This window comes from Acaromyces ingoldii (assembly GCF_003144295.1).
Source record: "Acaromyces ingoldii strain MCA 4198 unplaced genomic scaffold FA10scaffold_1, whole genome shotgun sequence".
NCBI classification, from domain to species: Eukaryota; Fungi; Basidiomycota; class Exobasidiomycetes; order Exobasidiales; family Cryptobasidiaceae; genus Acaromyces; species Acaromyces ingoldii.
Genome location: NW_020290247.1, coordinates 3,162,383 through 3,179,807, shown reverse-complemented (window position 1 = coordinate 3,179,807; position 17,425 = coordinate 3,162,383). Strand labels below are relative to the sequence as shown.

The 17,425-nt window shown below is 57.0% G+C and overlaps 8 protein-coding genes across 8 annotated transcripts; 5 read left to right on the top strand and 3 right to left on the bottom strand.

Annotated features, from left to right (window-relative positions):
- Positions 1–403: 403 nt before the first annotated feature.
- FA10DRAFT_224647 (alpha/beta-hydrolase) lies at positions 404–1,370 on the top strand (the record flags this gene model as incomplete). The annotated part of the gene is made up of 3 exons (XM_025518617.1): positions 404–498; positions 569–860; positions 936–1,370. The coding sequence occupies 3 exons, from the start codon at positions 404–406 to the stop codon at positions 1,368–1,370; spliced, it is 822 nt and encodes a 273-aa protein (XP_025381066.1).
- On the bottom strand, positions 1,371–4,077 carry FA10DRAFT_264462 (hypothetical protein). Its single transcript, XM_025520655.1, has 5 exons — positions 3,747–4,077; positions 3,245–3,676; positions 2,957–3,186; positions 2,147–2,895; positions 1,371–2,078 (listed from the first exon to the last, which is right to left on the bottom strand). The coding sequence occupies exons 1-5, from the start codon at positions 3,916–3,918 to the stop codon at positions 1,412–1,414; spliced, it is 2,250 nt and encodes a 749-aa protein (XP_025381065.1). The 5' UTR covers positions 3,919–4,077; the 3' UTR covers positions 1,371–1,411.
- Positions 4,078–4,274: 197 nt separating this feature from the next.
- On the top strand, positions 4,275–5,418 carry FA10DRAFT_264460 (putative GTP-binding protein SAR1). Its single transcript, XM_025520654.1, has 5 exons — positions 4,275–4,397; positions 4,507–4,584; positions 4,662–4,722; positions 4,782–5,080; positions 5,153–5,418. The coding sequence occupies exons 1-5, from the start codon at positions 4,374–4,376 to the stop codon at positions 5,258–5,260; spliced, it is 570 nt and encodes a 189-aa protein (XP_025381064.1). The 5' UTR covers positions 4,275–4,373; the 3' UTR covers positions 5,261–5,418.
- On the bottom strand, positions 5,419–6,988 carry FA10DRAFT_299205 (hypothetical protein; the record flags this gene model as incomplete). The annotated part of the gene is made up of 2 exons (XM_025524697.1): positions 6,295–6,988; positions 5,419–6,216 (listed from the first exon to the last, which is right to left on the bottom strand). Exons 1-2 carry the CDS (start codon positions 6,952–6,954, stop codon positions 5,419–5,421), a joined length of 1,458 nt encoding a protein of 485 aa, XP_025381063.1. The 5' UTR covers positions 6,955–6,988.
- Positions 6,989–7,224: 236 nt separating this feature from the next.
- On the top strand, positions 7,225–9,331 carry FA10DRAFT_224933 (WD40 repeat-like protein; the record flags this gene model as incomplete). The annotated part of the gene is made up of 3 exons (XM_025518629.1): positions 7,225–7,987; positions 8,062–8,277; positions 8,346–9,331. The coding sequence occupies 3 exons, from the start codon at positions 7,225–7,227 to the stop codon at positions 9,329–9,331; spliced, it is 1,965 nt and encodes a 654-aa protein (XP_025381062.1).
- A 225-nt stretch (positions 9,332–9,556) lies between these two features.
- FA10DRAFT_299203 (hypothetical protein) lies at positions 9,557–11,817 on the bottom strand. Its single transcript, XM_025524696.1, has 2 exons — positions 11,570–11,817; positions 9,557–11,505 (listed from the first exon to the last, which is right to left on the bottom strand). Exons 1-2 carry the CDS (start codon positions 11,708–11,710, stop codon positions 9,634–9,636), a joined length of 2,013 nt encoding a protein of 670 aa, XP_025381061.1. The 5' UTR covers positions 11,711–11,817; the 3' UTR covers positions 9,557–9,633.
- A 101-nt stretch (positions 11,818–11,918) lies between these two features.
- On the top strand, positions 11,919–14,640 carry FA10DRAFT_264455 (hypothetical protein). The gene is made up of 10 exons (XM_025520653.1): positions 11,919–12,512; positions 12,585–12,613; positions 12,662–12,771; positions 12,836–12,896; positions 12,947–13,006; positions 13,059–13,093; positions 13,151–13,350; positions 13,411–14,105; positions 14,163–14,244; positions 14,300–14,640. Exons 1-10 carry the CDS (start codon positions 12,029–12,031, stop codon positions 14,614–14,616), a joined length of 2,073 nt encoding a protein of 690 aa, XP_025381060.1. The 5' UTR covers positions 11,919–12,028; the 3' UTR covers positions 14,617–14,640.
- Positions 14,641–14,785: 145 nt separating this feature from the next.
- Positions 14,786–17,400, top strand: FA10DRAFT_274090 (hypothetical protein). The gene is made up of 7 exons (XM_025523201.1): positions 14,786–14,914; positions 14,995–15,008; positions 15,084–15,526; positions 15,591–16,267; positions 16,330–16,415; positions 16,476–16,604; positions 16,668–17,400. The coding sequence occupies exons 1-7, from the start codon at positions 14,868–14,870 to the stop codon at positions 17,300–17,302; spliced, it is 2,031 nt and encodes a 676-aa protein (XP_025381059.1). The 5' UTR covers positions 14,786–14,867; the 3' UTR covers positions 17,303–17,400.
- The last annotated feature ends 25 nt before the right edge of the window (positions 17,401–17,425 follow it).

The following is a 17,425-nucleotide window of genomic DNA, read 5'->3' as shown; positions in this document are numbered from 1 at the left end:
AATTGGCGCTCTTTGACTGAGACATACCGCCGCAAGTCGGTAGTAATTACAGGCCGGAAAAATTCGCGCTGAGGGTGGAGGACGCGTTTGAAAGGACAGCTTTCGGCTACCTTTGTGGGGAGCAGATAGCTAGCTGCCTTCCTCAAGATCCTCCAGGAACCGAAGCATAGGTTCAAGGATGGCGACGAAGTTTTTCCAGTCTGAGGATGGGTGAGCATTGCTGCAAAGAAGCGCCGCCGTTGGCATGACGCTGAAGACAAGAGATCCGCAGCACAAAGTCAGCCTACCGGATTCTTGGTGCCGAGCATCAAAAGACAGAGCCGCTCGTGTGAGTTGCCTGATTCAGTATTGCAAGCTGTCATCTTTCGTCTCAGGTGGCATACTGGCTGACGGTGACACCAGAATGATAACGGGCCTGTCAGCCACAATGGAAGACTGGTACCCCTTCGCGACTGAGCTTGGCAAACGCCGGACGGTACTTCTCGTCGATCATCGCGGGTAAGCTTCGCGGCTCCCTCTTCTCCTCATCCGCGCTTTGCCGCTGATGCTCAAGACGGTGAACCAACAGCATCGGAGAGTCACAGGCACCTCCCCACTGGGACGAGGATCTGTCGCTGGAGCTGATGGGTCGCGATGTGCTGCGCGTTGTTGGGAGTCTCGGGCCGCAGTTCAAGCGCATCAATCTCTTAGGCTGGTCCATGGGTGGCCTCATTACGCAGGTTCTCCTCACCCTCGACGATGCCAAGCCCTCTTCGGAAGGCGGAATTGACCTCATGGGCATACATATCTCCAGAGCAGTGCTTGCCGCGACCATGACGAAAATGCCCCGTGGCGACTTCCACCCAAAGAAGATGGAGCCAGTGTGAGTCCTGGCAGGCCTGGTTTCCTTTTTAATTTGCACAACCAAGCTTAGGAACGAAATTGGCAGAATGGAGAGAGCCTCGCAGGCATCGTCGAGGCAAGAAGGAAAGAGAATCATCACAACCACCATGATGGAGTACCAGTACGACCCGACATTTCTCTCGTCCAACGACGCCCTCTTCCAAAGTCGTATTCAGACGGCCCTCGACAGCCGTCGACCACAGTCGATCATCCTTCTCCAGTCCGGCGCCATTGCCCCGGTCAACGTAGGAGGCGTGCTCGAACGTGTGCCGGCCAGCTTGCCTGTGCTTATCATCCATGGCAAGCTCGACCGAATGGTGGCCTTCTCCGAGTCGGACTTGATTCAAAAAGGGATCAAGCACGCGAAGCGCATTCCGACGCCGTCGGATCAGTACGGTCACTTTTGGCATGATTACTTCAGCCCGGAATTTTGGGCTGAGTCCATCGATAAGTTTCTCAATGAGCGCGGTGCTCAGGCGAAGCTGTGAGGGTGGGCATCATCCATCAATTGCAATTACAATCCATGAGTCTAATATTTGACAAGTTGCGAATCCAGTTCATCAGGACTCGTGATGGGCAGACCGCATGTAAAGTCACTGCAAATTGTCGCATAAGAGCCCTCCTTCAGGCCTGCCAATGTCGTCTTGACGGCATCGTTTCCCTGCGCCAGCTCTTCGCCAAGTTCATTCTCGGCTCCCTGTGCACCTTTGGTCGTGTCGACGAGAACAAGTGCCCTCCTTGGCAAGAATCTCTTCCGAACCGCCGTGATGAGCGCCTTGGTCTCCTCGGCGTCTTTGGGCCCCACCACTAGGACTTGTACAGGGCCCAGCCTCGCGTGCAAGCACGCCGTCATCCTCGTTCCAATGGCATGGGGGGCTCTCTGAAGCAGCAAGCTGCTCGACGCGATGCACTTTGCGATTCTTTCCTTTGCGTCGATGCCGAGGCGCTGATCTAGATCGCTGATGAGCCAGGAGAGCCTCAAGAGGTTGTGTGCGGAGACGCTGCTACTCGTTGGTTCTGCGCCGTCTTGGTCTCCTCGCTGGCGGCCGAGGATGTTGCCGTCGGTGTGCGAAGCCGAGATGAGATAGCCGCCGGGCCCTTCTGCATCCCAGAAATGCTCGTCGAGGGACCGTTGTAGCGCCAACGCTTGATGCAAATACGATGGATCAAAAGTTGCTTCGTACAGATCTAACAGTCTGGGAGAGGAACGAAGGTCAGCCCAGGTGTTCGCAAGCAAGAGATGAACAACGGCTCGTTATCTCACCCTTGAACAGCAAAGGCGTAATCGACGTCGAAGCCTTCCGGCCCAAGCTTACCCTCTCTCCAGCTCCGATGGAGAACTTTGCCATCCCACATCTTCGACAAGACAAAGGCAGCCGCCCGTTTTGCCATCTCGAGGGCCCTTTGACCACCCTCCTCTGCCGAGAGGACCTCGCTGGCCTTGCAAAGGCCGCTGATGGCCAAGAAATTCCACGCAGTAATGACCTTGTCGTCACGCTGCGGTCTCGGTCTTTGCAGCCTCCTTGAGAAAAGCTTCCGACGTGCTTCCTCAAGATGGGCAGCTGCTTCGTCCCTGGATAGGCCCAGCTGCACTGCGATCGTATCAATGCTAGCTGTGCCATGGAGCATATTCATGCCGACGAGGTCGCCATGAGGGTCGCTACGGGGGTCGATGTTGCCGTCCAGCTTGATGTTCCACTGGGCCATGGCGACCTTGAGCTCCGGGGTCTCCTTGCCCAGCACGCCTTCGACCTCTGAGGCTTGCCAAACGTAGAAAGCCCCTTCCTTGGCGTGGTCGTCGGAAGGCGTCGGAAGGCTGTCTGCGTCTTCGGCTGCATAGAGAGCACCTTCGGGATGAGAAAGGTCTCGCTCGAGGTAGTCGATGATTCCCTTTACGGTCGCCTTGAGCTCCCGGGTCAGCTCGGCATCCGACGAAGACGTCAGCTGAATAGCTTCGACGAAGCACTGTAGGAGTTGGCCTTGATCGTAGAGCATTTTCTCAAAGTGTGGGACCTGCAAGTGCAGAAAAATGACATCAGTCTTACGCTGAACGCACAGGCAAAGAGGAACTGACCTTCCATTCGTCATCGACACTGTATCGAGCCACACCACCGCCGAGCTGATCGGTGATACCGCCTCGAGCAATACGGGCCAGCGTCGAGACGGATGATTGAAGAGCCTTGCTGCCTTGAGCCACACCTGCACCTGCCGCGGCCAGCACATCCGATGAGCTGGCGACAGCATAGCGATGGAGCAGATGAAACGTATTGGGAGGCGACGGGAACTTTGGCGCATCACCGAAACCTTGGAAAGGAGAAGGATGAATAAGCTAGTCAAGGCCTGAAAAGCAGACACAACCTACCGCCATTGCGTGAGTCATACGACAGGAGCCAATGATTGACGGCCTTTTGGACCACAGCCACGTCGGGCAAGTCTTGCCATCCCGTGCCTGAAACGCCGCTCCGTGACATGGCCCTAAGCTGATCGGCAATGTCCCCGGCACTCCTTAGACATTTTTCCCGCTCGTCGCGCCAGAGGCCGACCAGCTTTTCGATCAGCTCGGTGAACATCGGAGGTGGAAAGTACGTCCCACCAAAGAGAGGCTCGCCGTCCGAAGTGAGAAAAGCCGAGAGTGGCCAACCGCCACGTCCCGAGGTGGCCTGGACAAAGGCCATGTAAGCCGAATCAACGTCTGGTCGTTCCTCGCGATCAACCTTTACGCAAACGAAATCCTCGTTGAGGGCCTTGGCGACCGTTTCGTCCTCGAAAGATTCATGTGCCATGACGTGGCACCCTTGTCAGATAGCTGGACTGTCAGCCATCGGCGCAGGTTCCCTTGGGGAGGAAGGACGGGAAGGACTCACAGTGACAGGACATGTAGCCGATGCTCAAGAAGATCATCTTGTCCTCTCTTTTGGCCCGCGCAATGGCATCTTGCGACCAAGGAATCCACTGCACAGGGTTGTGGGCATGTTGCAGCAGGTACGGCGACGAGGCGTGTATGAGGTCGTTTGTATGCGCTGCCGTTGCCGCCATGGTGGAGGAGGTCCGCGCAAAGATGGTACCGGTCTGGGTTCCACTTGTCTGCGTCCTCGCTATTCTTGTCCTTGCTCTTCTCAGACTGGAAAACTTTACAGAGCTCGGTCTGGAGAGCGGTGGAACAGATAGGGGTCGCAAGAAAAGACGAGCTGCTCTTTGCATGGCCACCGACCCCGTGCGCGCGAGAAGAAATGAGCTGATCTGGGTGGAGGGAGCTGTCTTTGGGAACTTTAGCCGTTGCTTATCTAATCAGCCCGCGTGGCAGCGCCAGTGTTCGCCACGCCAAGTCAGCTTTCAAGGCTAACCTGCCTGGCTCCTCTTCGGAACCTTCACTTTCCACCGAGCCTCCCCGACTTTTTGGAGCCACTGCCAACGAGGTCCACCCAAGGGATTGTTTTATCGTGAATAGCAAGGCAGAAAGATAGAGAGCAAAAGCGCATCAGCAGGTCAACATGTGGATTCTTGACTGGTTCTGGGTGAGTATCAGAACGCCTTGACAGCGCCTGCGCCTGGTGACTTTTTGATGCGCGCGAAGAAGAAACAAATGCTCATCCTGCGCTCCATGCCCCTTTCTGTGGACGACAGGACGTGCTGGCTCAACTGGGTCTTGCGCACAAGAACGCAAAGATTCTCTTCCTGGGCCTTGATAACGCAGGAAAGACTGTGAGTTGGCAGCGATTGCTCCCAAGTCTTATCGCAAGGGAAGGACTTTTATTGATCTTTCAATCATTTTGGCACAGACGTTGCTCCATATGCTCAAGAATGACCGCCTCGCCACGCTACAGCCGACGCTGCACCCTAGTGAGTCCGCTGTCGCCCGAGGAAGCCTTCCTTCTACTAAAAATGTCTCCCATTCGCAGCCTCGGAAGAACTGGCCATCGGCTCTGTCAAGTTTACCACCTACGACCTTGGCGGCCACCAGCAGGCGCGCCGCCTGTGGAAGGACTACTTCCCAGAGGTCGACGGAATCGTCTTCATGGTCGACTCTCAAGACCACGAGCGCTTTGGCGAGTCGCGGGCCGAGCTCGATGCATTGCTGAGCATCGAGGAGCTGAGCAAGGTCCCCTTCCTCATTCTTGGAAACAAGATTGATGCACCCAGGGCCGTGTCGGAGGAGGACCTGAGGGCAGCCATTGGCCTGTACCAGACTACAGGAAAGGTGTGTCTCCGTCTGCCGCATCTGCCTTCTCTTCTCTTGAGTATATGCTGACCCTCTGTGAACCTAAATCAGGGCAAGGTGCCACTCAAGGACATTCGGCCGATTGAGATGTTCATGTGCTCCGTCGTCATGCGTCAAGGGTACGGCGAGGGCTTCCGCTGGCTTTCGCAGTACATCTAAGAGGTCCATCGTAGTCAATTCACACCGAACACGCGCTCTCCCTCATTCTCCTTATTCTATCTCTTGATCCCTTCCTTTCCTGCTCATCAAGCGGCCATATCGTCGTGTGAAACCTCATTGCGGTGCGAGGTCAAGGGGCAAATGCGATAGATGTGACATTATTGTGGAGCTACATGAGGGATCGTGGATGCTAGTGGTGAGCGATTTCCATTGTGATGTGAATATGCGTGTGGATGTGGCAGAGGAGACGAGGCTTCTGCGCTGCCTGACCCATGCTCCTCGTCTTGCTGTTTCTTGAGCAGGGCCTCCTTGAGCTTTTCACGAAAGGTGACAACGGTCTCGATGAGGTCGCTGAGCGTCTCTGTTGCCCGTGCCTCTGCGGCCCTGTACTTTGCAAACCTGGCGTCGCCGGAGGGCGCCTCCTCGTACCGTTGCACTACGGCCTGGAACAGTTCGTTGCAGCCGTCGAGCTCGTCGCAGAGCTTTGTGAGATTTTGCAGCCTTGTTGGCCGTTTCTCCGTCTTACGTTTCCTGCCAAGTTCACCGTCGTCGAGCTTCTGACCCGCGCTGACGGCCTTGACAAGGGCAATGCTCCGTTGGAGCAGCTCCACGGGCGGCTGCACCTGCGCGGGCCAATCTGCTTTGATTCTCGACTTGAGGTCCATGCCTGCCTCGGCCTCTTTGAGCGTCACGTCGATTCCCTGCTCCTTGCGCTTGGACCTCACGGCCTGGACAGCATTGTGGAAATCGCCTCGGCTGAGCCGGGCTTCCCAGCCCAGGTAGCCAATGCAGGCGAGTCCGCCTTTCGCGAGATCATCCTGAAACGCTGCAAATGTTTCGCCCCTTCGGATTGCGTTGCGCATGTAGTCTCTCAGCGGCATAGGGATTCGTGTGCGCTCAGACGACCGATCTGACCCGTCCTTTATCCCATCGTTGTTGCCTTCTCCGCCGCCTTTCTGCGTGATATCGACATCGTCCTCCTTCCTTCTCTTCCCTTCCATCTACACGCCCGCCGTGGTAAGGTGCCGCATCACCTCTGCAGGTAGTGCTGCCAACCTGTCCATACTGCACGCAGCCGCCTCGGCCTGTGCAATGGCTTTCCCTTCCTCGATGGCTAGGGCCAGTGGCACTTGTTCGTCGGCCGGGTGGTTGGCGTGGTCGAAGGCCCAGACGACATGGACCTCGTCTTGACCCTCGCCGCCGAGGATCGCCTCGAACCGGGCAGGGCATGTTGCCTGCACCGCTTCCTCTGTCCTAATCGACGCCGCCGCCGATCGCGAGTGCACGCAGATCCACTTCTGCCGCCAGATAAATCGAGTGACAGAGGGCCGAGACGTCCGTCTTCGCTTTTTGCTCGCCGTCGTTGTCGTCGACTCGCCCTCCTTAGGCCCATGCTCACCCTTTTCAGCCTTGACCCGGCTCAGCGCATTGTGCCCCTCGACAAATTCGCAGCATTGCCACTGAAAAGCAGAATGGATCCGAGAGGAGAGCCACCGAGGCCAGTCAGGCTGCAGGAGGGTGAAATGGACTGGCACTGGCTCCGAATCGATGGAGGACAAGGGAAGATTCGATGGGCCAGCGGAGGGGCCATCTGGTGAGCTCAGAGGAGGAATGGGTGGTGTTCGCAGCCCGGCGTCCTCCTCCTCTATTTCCGGCAAGTCGTTAGCAGTTGATTCGGACGGCAGTGATTTCATGTGCGTGCGAGCGAGCGAGCGACAGGAGTGAGTGGGCCAGGAGGGGATGGCCCATGCACGCATTTTGCCCTGTTTCTTTTTCGGATGCTCGCTCACCCGTCGTCCCCAGCCGTTTGGCTACTTAGCGCGAGGCAGCAGGCCCCTCTCTCTTTCTTCAACAAGGTAAAGCCGCAAGCCATGTCGACGTCAGCAAGGCTCCTCGACGAGGCCAATGCGCCGTCAACGCCGAGGGCCCAGTCGTCGCTGCCGCTCTCCTACTCTCTGTCGAGCATGGAGGAGTCGCAGGCAACGCCGACGCAGAACCACCAGGCCTCAGCCCCTGCTTCCTCGTCCTCGTCGTCATCCTCATCGGCAAAGCAGGTCGCGCACGATTCGCACCCGGCTTCAAGTGCAACGACAGCGGCGGCAGCAGATCCAACTGGTCTAGAGGAGGCGCTGGCATCTGCATCGCTCGGCGACGATACAAAGGAGGCGTGGAAGAAGCGCAAACAGGTCCTCTTGGCCGAAGCGAGGAACCTGGTACCTGCTAACTTGCAACTGCACGGGTTGAGGCCACCACCGCCGCACTCGGCCTCGTATTCAAACACCGCCGCGCCGTCATCGGGCCTCACTGCAGAGCAGGCCTCGCAGCAGTCTGTGCTGCTCAAGTGGGACGAGCCAGGGTTGCGCGACGATGTGCTCAGGCTCATCGATCAGTACCTGGAGGATCAGGGCATGGGCGCCACCCGCCAGGTTCTCGCCGAGGAGTGGAGTGGCAAGGCACGCGAGAGAGACGAGGCAGGTGCAGACGCCCGCAAGCTGAAAAAGGCCATTCTCGAAGGCGCATGGGACGAGGTCGACAAGCTCCTCGCTAAGCCCCTCGTTCGGTCGTTCAATGCGTTCAAGTATGCCGTCTTCAAGCAGGAGTTTCTGGAGCTGGTGGAGCAGAGAGAATACCAGAAGGCCTTCACCTTTCTTAACAAGCGTTTGCGCTCTCTTGAACATTACCAACCATTCAAGGGGGAGTTCCGCGACCTGTGCTACCTTCTCAGCTGTGAGTGTCACCTTCTGCTTCTTTGGGAATCTCGATCGACTCGTGGCTGATACAGGTGCCATTGCCTCCCTCAGCAAAGAGTGTCAGCGACTCGCCCTCCTTTCGAGCCTGGGAGGGGATCCAGCCAGCGAGAGAGGCCCTCGTGGCCCAGTTCAGCGGCCTGTTGGAGCAAGATCGATCCGAGACCGAGGACCATCCTGCGCCGTACGTCCCCCCACACAGGCTCAAGAGCCTGCTTCACATGGCCGTGGCCTACCAGGTCGAGTTTGCTCGCTACCATCCCAAGAAGGGTGAGTGTATGCGCATGGCCTTCCCGCTGTATATTCGAGCTAATGACGTCCTCTTCTTCAAACTAAAGCTCCACGCTTATCGAGCCTCCTGTACGACTATGAGAGCTTCGTCTGCCCCAACGCCATCATGTCGACGTTCCGAGGTCACCGCAGAAACGTAAAGGCGCTCGCCTGGGTCGGCCTTGAGGGGCGCTCCCTCGTCAGTGGGTCGTCCGATGGCACTGTCCGTCTGTGGCACACGTCCTCGGCCCGCCAGGAAGCCGTGCTGGAGCACGGCTCGAGGGTGTGGGATGTGGCCTCTACCGAATCTGGCGACCTGGTTGCATCGGCCGGAGGTGACTCGCTTGTCAAGATCTGGCACACCGAGAGCAAGAGCCTTCGCACCGCCCTGGGCCATACCGGCGGCATCTCACAATCGACGGGTGACGTGTACAGCTGCGCCTTTGATGGCCAGGGCAACCAGGTCCTGACGGGTGGCTACGACAAAGTCGTGCGACTGTACGACGTCGCATCGTCTACCCTCGTCAAGACATTCACCGGCCATGGGTTGGGCGTGAGCAGCGTCACGTTTGACCCTGCCGCTCGCCTGGCAGTGACTGCGTCAAAGGACTGCAGCGTGCGGCTGTGGGACCTCAACTCTGGTCTCTGCGTCCGGACCGTGTTTGGCCACCTGGGCGAAGTGACGAGCGTCGAGCTCAACGAGTCCGGGAGGCGGATGCTGACTGCGTCCAAGGACAACAGCAGCATGCTGCACGATATGCGCACCCTCAAGCCTCTGCAGCGCTTCAAGGGCGCCCAGAATACGAGGGCCAACTTTGTCAGGGCCAGCTTCGCGCACAACGGCCTCATCGCCAGCGGCTCAGAGGACGGTGAGGTGGTACTGTGGGACCAGGAGAGCAGCGAGTGCCTGCAGACGCTGCAGGGCCACACGACTGGCCAGGTCGTCTACTGTGCAAAGTGGAACAGGGCCCAGAGCTTGCTGGCCTCGTGTGGTGACGACGGCACGCTGAGGACCTGGCATTGGGACGAGGAGGGTCACCGGGACAGGCCGTAGGAGGCGCATCTGTGATGGAAAAAATAGCAGGATGGCTGAGCTGCTCGGATGTGCTCGAGCTTCGTCGCCGTATCGGGGCCGAGGGCAAGAGCTAGACAGAGAGACAATGCGCCTTCTGTCGTCACTTCGGTCCTTGCGCCTATACGTCTGAGCTCACCGCCGCAGGACAGAGAGGCCCGAGAAAGGCTTCAAAGAGTTGGACAACTGTACCGATAATGAGTCAACGACTATTCCCGCAAGTTGGCATGTAAAAATACAATTGATGAGAGAAAAGGAAGGGAAATGCCCTCAAAGAAATGCCCTCATTGAGAAAAGCTCCAGACCTGAACTTGCTCCTCGTCCGCCTCGTGCGATTCGCCGCGGCATGACGCGGGAGATGTAGAAGACGAAGGTAGAGTGCGGGCAGAGGTGACGCTGACGATTCTATCAAAGGCGCTGGCAACCCATCGGATGATGGCTTGTCTGTCGGGACCAGATCTACCGCTGTCGGAGTGAGCAGAGGAGCGAATTTCGCTGAGGATGTCGGCGAGCGTTTTGGCTCTGTGGTGAGGAAGTGGAGACGAAGAGGTAGACGCAGGAGTCGAGGAAGAGGTGGTGCCGAGGGAGCGCAGACCGGGAGACCGAAGCGTGACGAGACTTCCCATGCCTGGTCTCCAGCTGGCGTCGATGCTGATCCCGGCAGCATCAGCTAGGGCCGCTTGCTCATCGCCCAGCTTCCACACTCTTACGCTCCCGTCGCTTCCTCCCGTCACACAGCGGCCTTCGTTGAGGCTGACCGAGTATACCTTTCCAGTGTGACCCTGGAGCGACGTGAGGTGCTCGACCGTAAGCTTGGAGTCGTCGTCGACTACGCGAAAGACGGAGATGCCGTTGTCGCTGCTGCCCACGACCACGAAGGGCGCCTCGTAGCTGAGACCCGTCGGGCGGCCCAGCTGCTCTGAATCGATGCGGCGGGCCCGAGGCATCGGGAGCGACTTGCTGCCCCGCGGGTCTCTGACTTTTGACGGCGAATCAATGCGCGTGACCACGTGTGGGCGTTTGGCCATGGCGGATCGACTCGAGGTGAAATAGTGGCCAGACGAGGAAGACGAAGGTCTGAGAAGTACCTCTTGAAAGCCCACGCTCCATCCGATCGGATAGACTGGTGTGGAAAAGGCGATGCTCAGTCGATAGCTGGCCTTGGCAGTGGCATCTGAGGGTGTCGCGACTGGTTCCAGACGAAACGAGGCGGGCCAGTGGCAAGAGTATGTTGTCATCTCCTCGCATCGCGAGACATCGACGTGATCGTGACTACTGCTCCTGAACGACCAGATACGAACGAGAAACTTAGCAGTGCATGTGACCAGCAGTGGCCAATGGAAGGAAGCCGACACGATCTCGTCCGGGGCGCCGGCTCCGATTCTCGAGACGTCAAAAAAGGCTTCTTCGACGAAAGATATTCTCGACTGGGACTGGAAGCGAACCAGAGACGCTTGCCCAGTTGAGTACGTAACGACGAGTCGCACTGAGGAGTTAGACACTGCTGCCCGATCTACAGCAATGGCCGTGACAACAATGCCATCCGCCCGCTTCTTCGAAAGTGAAAGTCGTCTCGCCAGCGAGGGCGAGCGAAAGCTGGCCAGTGCTTCTTGCCGCTGAGGCTCTCTGCTATCTGTGACATCATTCTCAACGCTGAACACGAGCACGCTGGGACAGCCGTCTTCCTCGTCTTCGTTTCCATCACGGGAGCCAGCAGTCGTGAAGATAAAGCGCGAAGAGGAGTCAACGAGCGTTCTTGGGCGACTGGGAATCCGCGCCGCCGATCGTGCCGTTACTAATGGCGTCTGGCGGCTCGACGAGGCACGTTGCGGTGACTGCTTCTCGGAAGTCGTTGGAGGATGGAGGCTCCTCGGAACAAATTGGCCGCCGTGCCAGTTGGAAGTAATGCGAAAGAGGGAAAGCCAGTCGATGGTCTTGTCCTCTTCCTCGTCCCCCTGTCGCACTCCCAGCATCTCGAGAGGCGCTCGCTGCATCATCGGCAGCGACGCGATCGAACGTGGCCTGTCGCTACCCGTCCGAGCTACCTTTGAGGGCCTCGTGTCATCGATGAACTCGGCAGGCCGTTTGCGGGATGCCGTCCCTTCCCTCTTCGGCGGTGGCGAGAGAAAGGTGCGAACGAAGAGCGACTTCCAAAGCTGAAATTGGACCGAATCAGCATCACTTCGACACATAGTAAAGAGAAGAGGTTGCTCTGCTCACCGTGCCATCACCTCCGATCGCCCACAAGCGACGGCATGTCTGTCGTACCCTCGTCACATCGCGCGCATCGTCGAGGTGGAGCAGGATGCGAAGGATCACCTCGGACGAGAGCGTAGGGAGCGTCGTCGTATACGAAGACATGAGGGGTCTATGACGCGCAGTGGAGACAGGCAGTCCCGTCTCCAGCCGACAGCGGTTCTGCTCTGGGCCGTCTACGCCTTGGATTCGTTCCTTGTGAGTGCGATGAGTCGATAGGGTTGAGCTTTGAAATAGCCGGAGCCTGAAAAGACGAATCTCAATCGCGTCTGGCTGAGACTTGAGGCTAAAATTTGGCACCTCGAAATGCACACAACACACCTTCTTTGATCCCTTTTGCGTCTTTCTGCTGACGTTGACCGACTACAAGCTTTGACAAGGCAGGCAGGGAGCCAATTTTAAAGGACGAGAACAACCTATGATATGGTGTCCAATGACCCCGTAGCCGCAGCCATTGCGACGAAGGGCGTTGAGGACGAGGCATCGTCGTTACATTCGTCGCAGCCCCACCATTCGACTATCCTCGATGATATCGTCCCGAAGAGAGATGAGACAAAGGTAGCTGGGGGCGACTATGATGACGACCAAGACGATGAAGACGGTCCAGTTGTGTTCGACGCTTCCGACGTGCAGCTTGCTTCGGCGCAGGATTCGCCTCAGAGCGCTCGGTCGGCATCGTCGGCAAACATCGCTCGGGCATCGTTCGAGTCGGTCGGCTTTGGCTATCGAGATCACCTTCTTCCTCTCAGTCTGAGCGGCGATGGGGATTACGACGACGATTCTACCGGATATGGCGCGGGCTCGTCAGGGTTGGGGTATGGGCTACCCGAGGGCAGTATGGGGGCCAGATCAAGAAGAAGCTCAGGAAGAGGTCGGAGAGACGAAAGAAGAATGAGCTTGATAGACGGTGAGCGTTGTTATCACCACCCTTCCGTAGCCATGCAGCGATCTCACAAAGCTCTTTTGATGCGCTTTATAGGCATCGCTCTTACAGTCGGCGTGCAGATTGTGAGTCACTTTGAACTTCAGGAAAGACATCGCTCATACCCCACTTAGGGGAGCGGAATCTTTTCGTCGCCAGGCGTTGTGACCCTCAACACGGGCTCAGTAGGGTCAAGCCTGGTCGTCTGGCTCGTCAGTGGTGTCTTGGCCTGGACGGGCGCTAGGTGAATTGTTTTGCCGGTCGTTCCTCGACAAGATCGCGCAACTGACGGCGATGTGATATGATAGCTCTTTTGCAGAGCTCGGAGCTGCGATTCCGCTAAATGGAGGAGCACAGGCCTATCTGAATGTGAGCATGAGGAGATAACGTCTGACAGACCTCAGCTCACTATGGAACAGTACGCATTTGGCCCGCTGAGCGCGTATCTCTTCGCATGGTCAGCGATTGTCTGCCTCAAGGTAAGGCAGTCTAAGGATTTTGGTCTGACGAGGAGCTGAATCACACTTATAGCCGGGCTCTGGAGCGATCATCGCCATCATCTTTGGGTAAGGTTGCCTTTTTGGAAGCTCCCGCTTTACTTGTGCTGACCATTCCCCACGCAGGGAATACATGGCGCGAGTCTTCTACCACTCGACGTCGGGCGACACGGCGGACCCTCATGAAAAGGGCCTTGAAGGAATCCCAGACTGGAGCATAAAGCTCATAGCCGTCGCCGTCGTCATCATTGTTGCAGTGATGAATGCCCTCAGTGCCAAGCTGGGGACGAGAACACAGGTTGCCACAACCATCGTCAAGCTCGCAGGTACGATATTGCGTTCCTTTGCATATAAGGATACTGAGCTAATCCTTGCGTGTTGGACAGCGCTCATCGCCGTTCCCATTCTCGCCATCATTCAGGCGACTAGGAGCAAGATGCCTGAGGCTTCCACCCACGCATTTAGCAGCCTCTCTTCCCTTTTCGAAGGCTCAGCGACGAGCCCTGGCGCCTACGCGCTCGCTCTCTACAGCGGTCTCTGGGCTTTCGATGGCTGGGATCAGACGAGCTACGTGGCCGGCGAGATGAAGAACGTCAACCGGGACCTCCCACGTGTCATTCACAGCAGCCTTGCCGTCGTAGTGCTGATCTTTCTGTCTACTGTGACATCGTACTTTGTAGTCCTGACCCCCGTTCTCGTCTCCCGAACCAACACCGTAGCTCTCGACTTCGGCTCCGCCGTCTTTGGCACGGCAGGCGGATTGCTTTTCGCCTTTCTCGTCGCCTTTTCCTGTTTTGGAGCCCTTAACGGGTCTTTCTACACAAGCTCTCGACTCGTTTATGTCGCAGGCCGCGAGGGGTATCTGCCGACAGTCTTTGGGCGATTGAATAATCGAACTCGCACGCCGGTCGCTGCCACAATTCTCCAGGCACTCCTCATCATCCTCTTTGTCCTCTTTGGATCCGGCTTCGCCAGCCTCGTCAACTTCTACGGCGTTTGCTCTTGGTTCTTTTACTTCTTCACCGTCTGCGGTCTTCTCAGTCTTCGCATAAAGGAGCCTAACCTCGAAAGACCTTATCAGGTGAATGTCCAAGCAACTCATTCACGCATCTTTCGCTGACTTGCTACCTCTCGTCAGACCTGGCTCTCAACACCCATTCTATTCTCGGCTGTGGCCCTGTTCTTGCTGTTCATGCCCATTTTTTCTGCGCCACTGGAGGGTGAGTCCGTTCGGTCAGTCTGCCCATCTCTTCGATCTGACAGTCTTCTATACAGGCGCGGCTGCCCTCTGCTTCATTGCTGCGGGCGTGCCCATGTACTACGCGACGCAGTCAGCTGGTCGCGAGGCAGTCGCAAACATTCCAGGACTGAGGACCGTGGTTGGGGCGCTTCAAAGCTGCATGGGCAGGAGAGAGGAAGAGAGGGATCCTTTCGGAAGAAGAAGAGTGACGCGAAGAAAGATGCAGAGGGGTGGCGGTTTGGAAGATCTAGAGGAAGAAGAGGAAGAGGGTGAAGAAGAGGAGGTTGTCGAAATGCTGCCGAGAGACTCAGCGGCAGAGCAAGATCCCAGTACAGACTCTTCAAAGGCATGAAACATATACTTTGCATTCGCATCATCAACACCTGTTCTTTTGAGTGACCCGGAATAGTCCAGCGTTGCAGTCGTATTCTCCAGCCACGCGTCTTCGACTTTAGGGCGCTTTTGAAACGGAGGTTGCTGTCGGCAGATTGAGCTTTCAAGCGGATCCCCACAGTGCTGCTCGCTCCGGCTCCTGCGTTCATCCGTTTCTTCGTTTCGACCCTTCTACTTCGTCGGCGCTCCTGCTAACGGCACCAGAGAAGAATGTCGTCGTCCTCTACGCAGGTGCCCCTGTGGCAAGGCTTCCGGCTGTGAGTTGGCTGGCTCTCTGTGCCCAATTTCGTCTTCTAACATCGCAGCCTTGCTCACCACGTTGCCCTGCTCCTTATAGTTACATCACCCAGGGTAGGTCTTCACAGTCGCTTTTGAAATTTGCTTTGCTGCTTTCATTTGTCCTGACGGCTGTCTGACCCTGCGCAGATGCGTACACGTTCGAGCCCGTCGATGCTGCTGCCTCGAAGCCGGAGATCCTCGTCATTGACCGGGCTGATGGGGATGTCCACCTGGAAGGCTCGGTGCCTCAGGGTGCCACGAGCGGCAAGGCGATGGACGTTCATGGCATCATCGGCCTGATCAAGCTGCACCTGCACACCTTCCTCGTGGTCATCACGTCGCGCAAGGAGATCAAGGTGCCAGGCCTGGGCGCTCCCGTCTTTCTCGCCACCGACTTCCGACTCCTTCCCGTTCCAAAGGATGCCAAGCCAAGCCTTCTGTCACACCCGGTGGAAAAGATGCTGTTGAACCTGCTCAAGAGCCACTTGTTCAGCGCGCCTCTCTACTTCAGCTACGGCGTAGATCTTGGCAGCAGCTTCCAACGACAGGGATCGAGCCAATACCAGACCAGCGCCCCGCTTTGGAAGAGAGTGAGTGTGGCCTGCTCTCGTATACAGCCAAAAGAGCGACAGAAGCTAACGGCAAGGACGCCAGACGGACGAGCGCTTCTTTTGGAACCGATACCTGCAGAACCGTTTCATCGACATGACTGAGTCCGGAGGCCCCGACCTCTCACGCTTCATCCTGCCCATCCTCTTTGGCTTCTTTGAAACCAAGGTTGCGACGATCAACTCGAGGAGCTTCGTGTATGGTGTCATTGCCCGTCGTTCGCGCCACAGGGCGGGGACTCGGTACTTTTCTCGAGGCATCGACAACAAGGGCAACGTGAGCAACTTCAACGAGACGGAGCAGTTCATCATTGCCGACTTCCCTTCGGGCGCGGTCCAAGGAGCAGAGGCGATCCGAGGCCAGATCAAAATGAGCTATGTCCAGACCAGAGGCAGTGTGCCCGTCTACTGGGCCGAGGTCAACAACCTGCGATACAAGCCCGACCTGCTCATCATGGACCGCGAGGAGGGCGCAGAGTCGACCGCGCTTCATTTCCAGCAGCAGGTGCAGCTGTATGGAGAAAATCACCTTGTCAATCTTGTCAACCAAAAGGGCTACGAAAAACCTGTCAAGGACGCCTACGAGCGAGCGGTTGACCAGATGAACAACCCGAAAGTGCACTACACTTACTACGATTTCCACCATGAATGCAAGGGCATGCGCTTCGATCGCGTCATGGGCCTCATTCAGCGCCTGGAGGAGAAGGGCCTCAAGAGGGACGAGTGAGTCTTTGGCTGGCACTGATAAACCTCAATCGATCCTCTGAGCTAACGACAGATCGAAGCTACTTCTTCTTCGACGAGACTCAAAGCGGCAAGGTGCTCTCGACGCAAGGCGCTGTCGTCCGTACGAACTGCATGGACTGCCTCGGTGAGGACGTTCACTTTCTGGCACAGGCTGCCATCAGCTGACCTCTTCATTCTTCCGCAGACCGAACCAATGTTGTGCAAAGCACTCTTGCCAAATGGGTCTTGGAAAGGCAGCTGGCCGCCGTCGGCATTCTTGCAAAGGGAGAGACGCTCGAAAACCAGCCGAAGTTCTGGTTTACCTTCCGTAATGGTAAGTAAGACTGTCGTCTAGTAATTTCACCGAGGAGCTCGCTTGCTGACGAAGTTGCGACAGTCTGGGCCGACCACGCAGACGTGATCAGCAAAGCTTACTCAGGAACGGGTGCGCTCAAGACGGACTTTACGAGGACGGGCAAGCGCTCGACCGAGGGTGCTATTCAAGACGGCGTCAACAGCATGACTCGCTACTTTAGAAACAACTTCTTCGATGGCCCTCGACAAGATGCCTACGACCTCTTTACAGGAGCGTGGACGCCACGAAAGGGCGTGCAGGGCGACAAGCGGGCCTTCTTCATCCGTCTGCTCCCTTACATCTGGCTCCTGTCCGCCACAATTGTCTTTGTGGGCATACTCTTTCCAAGTTTGTTCTCCCACTGGGGAACGTCACACACGACGATCGTTGCGACCTTTACTACGATTGCAGCCGTGAGCTTCTACGCCATCACGCAGCGAGGCCTTCAGTACGTCGCTTGGCCAAGCCTCAACCGGCCAGAGGATGTAATGTATTACGAGGGACCCGGCTATTCATCGGGTCGACATGGACGTGCAGGGACCAGCAACAACAAGTACGCCAAGAACTCGACTGCTGCGGGCTACACGACGGCGAGGGACCCGAACAAGGCGGTCTCCTCGCGTGGCGTAAAGGGAAGGAGGGGCGGGGATTACGACGAAGCCGAAGATGAGAAGTAGGGAAGAGATTACGATTTGAAAGAGGCTAGAAATAGGTAGATGAATCTGTGCTACAATGTCTTTTTTTTTCAACGACGATGTTGAGAGGGAAGCTTGGTGTGTTTTGTCTTGTCTTGGGCTCCG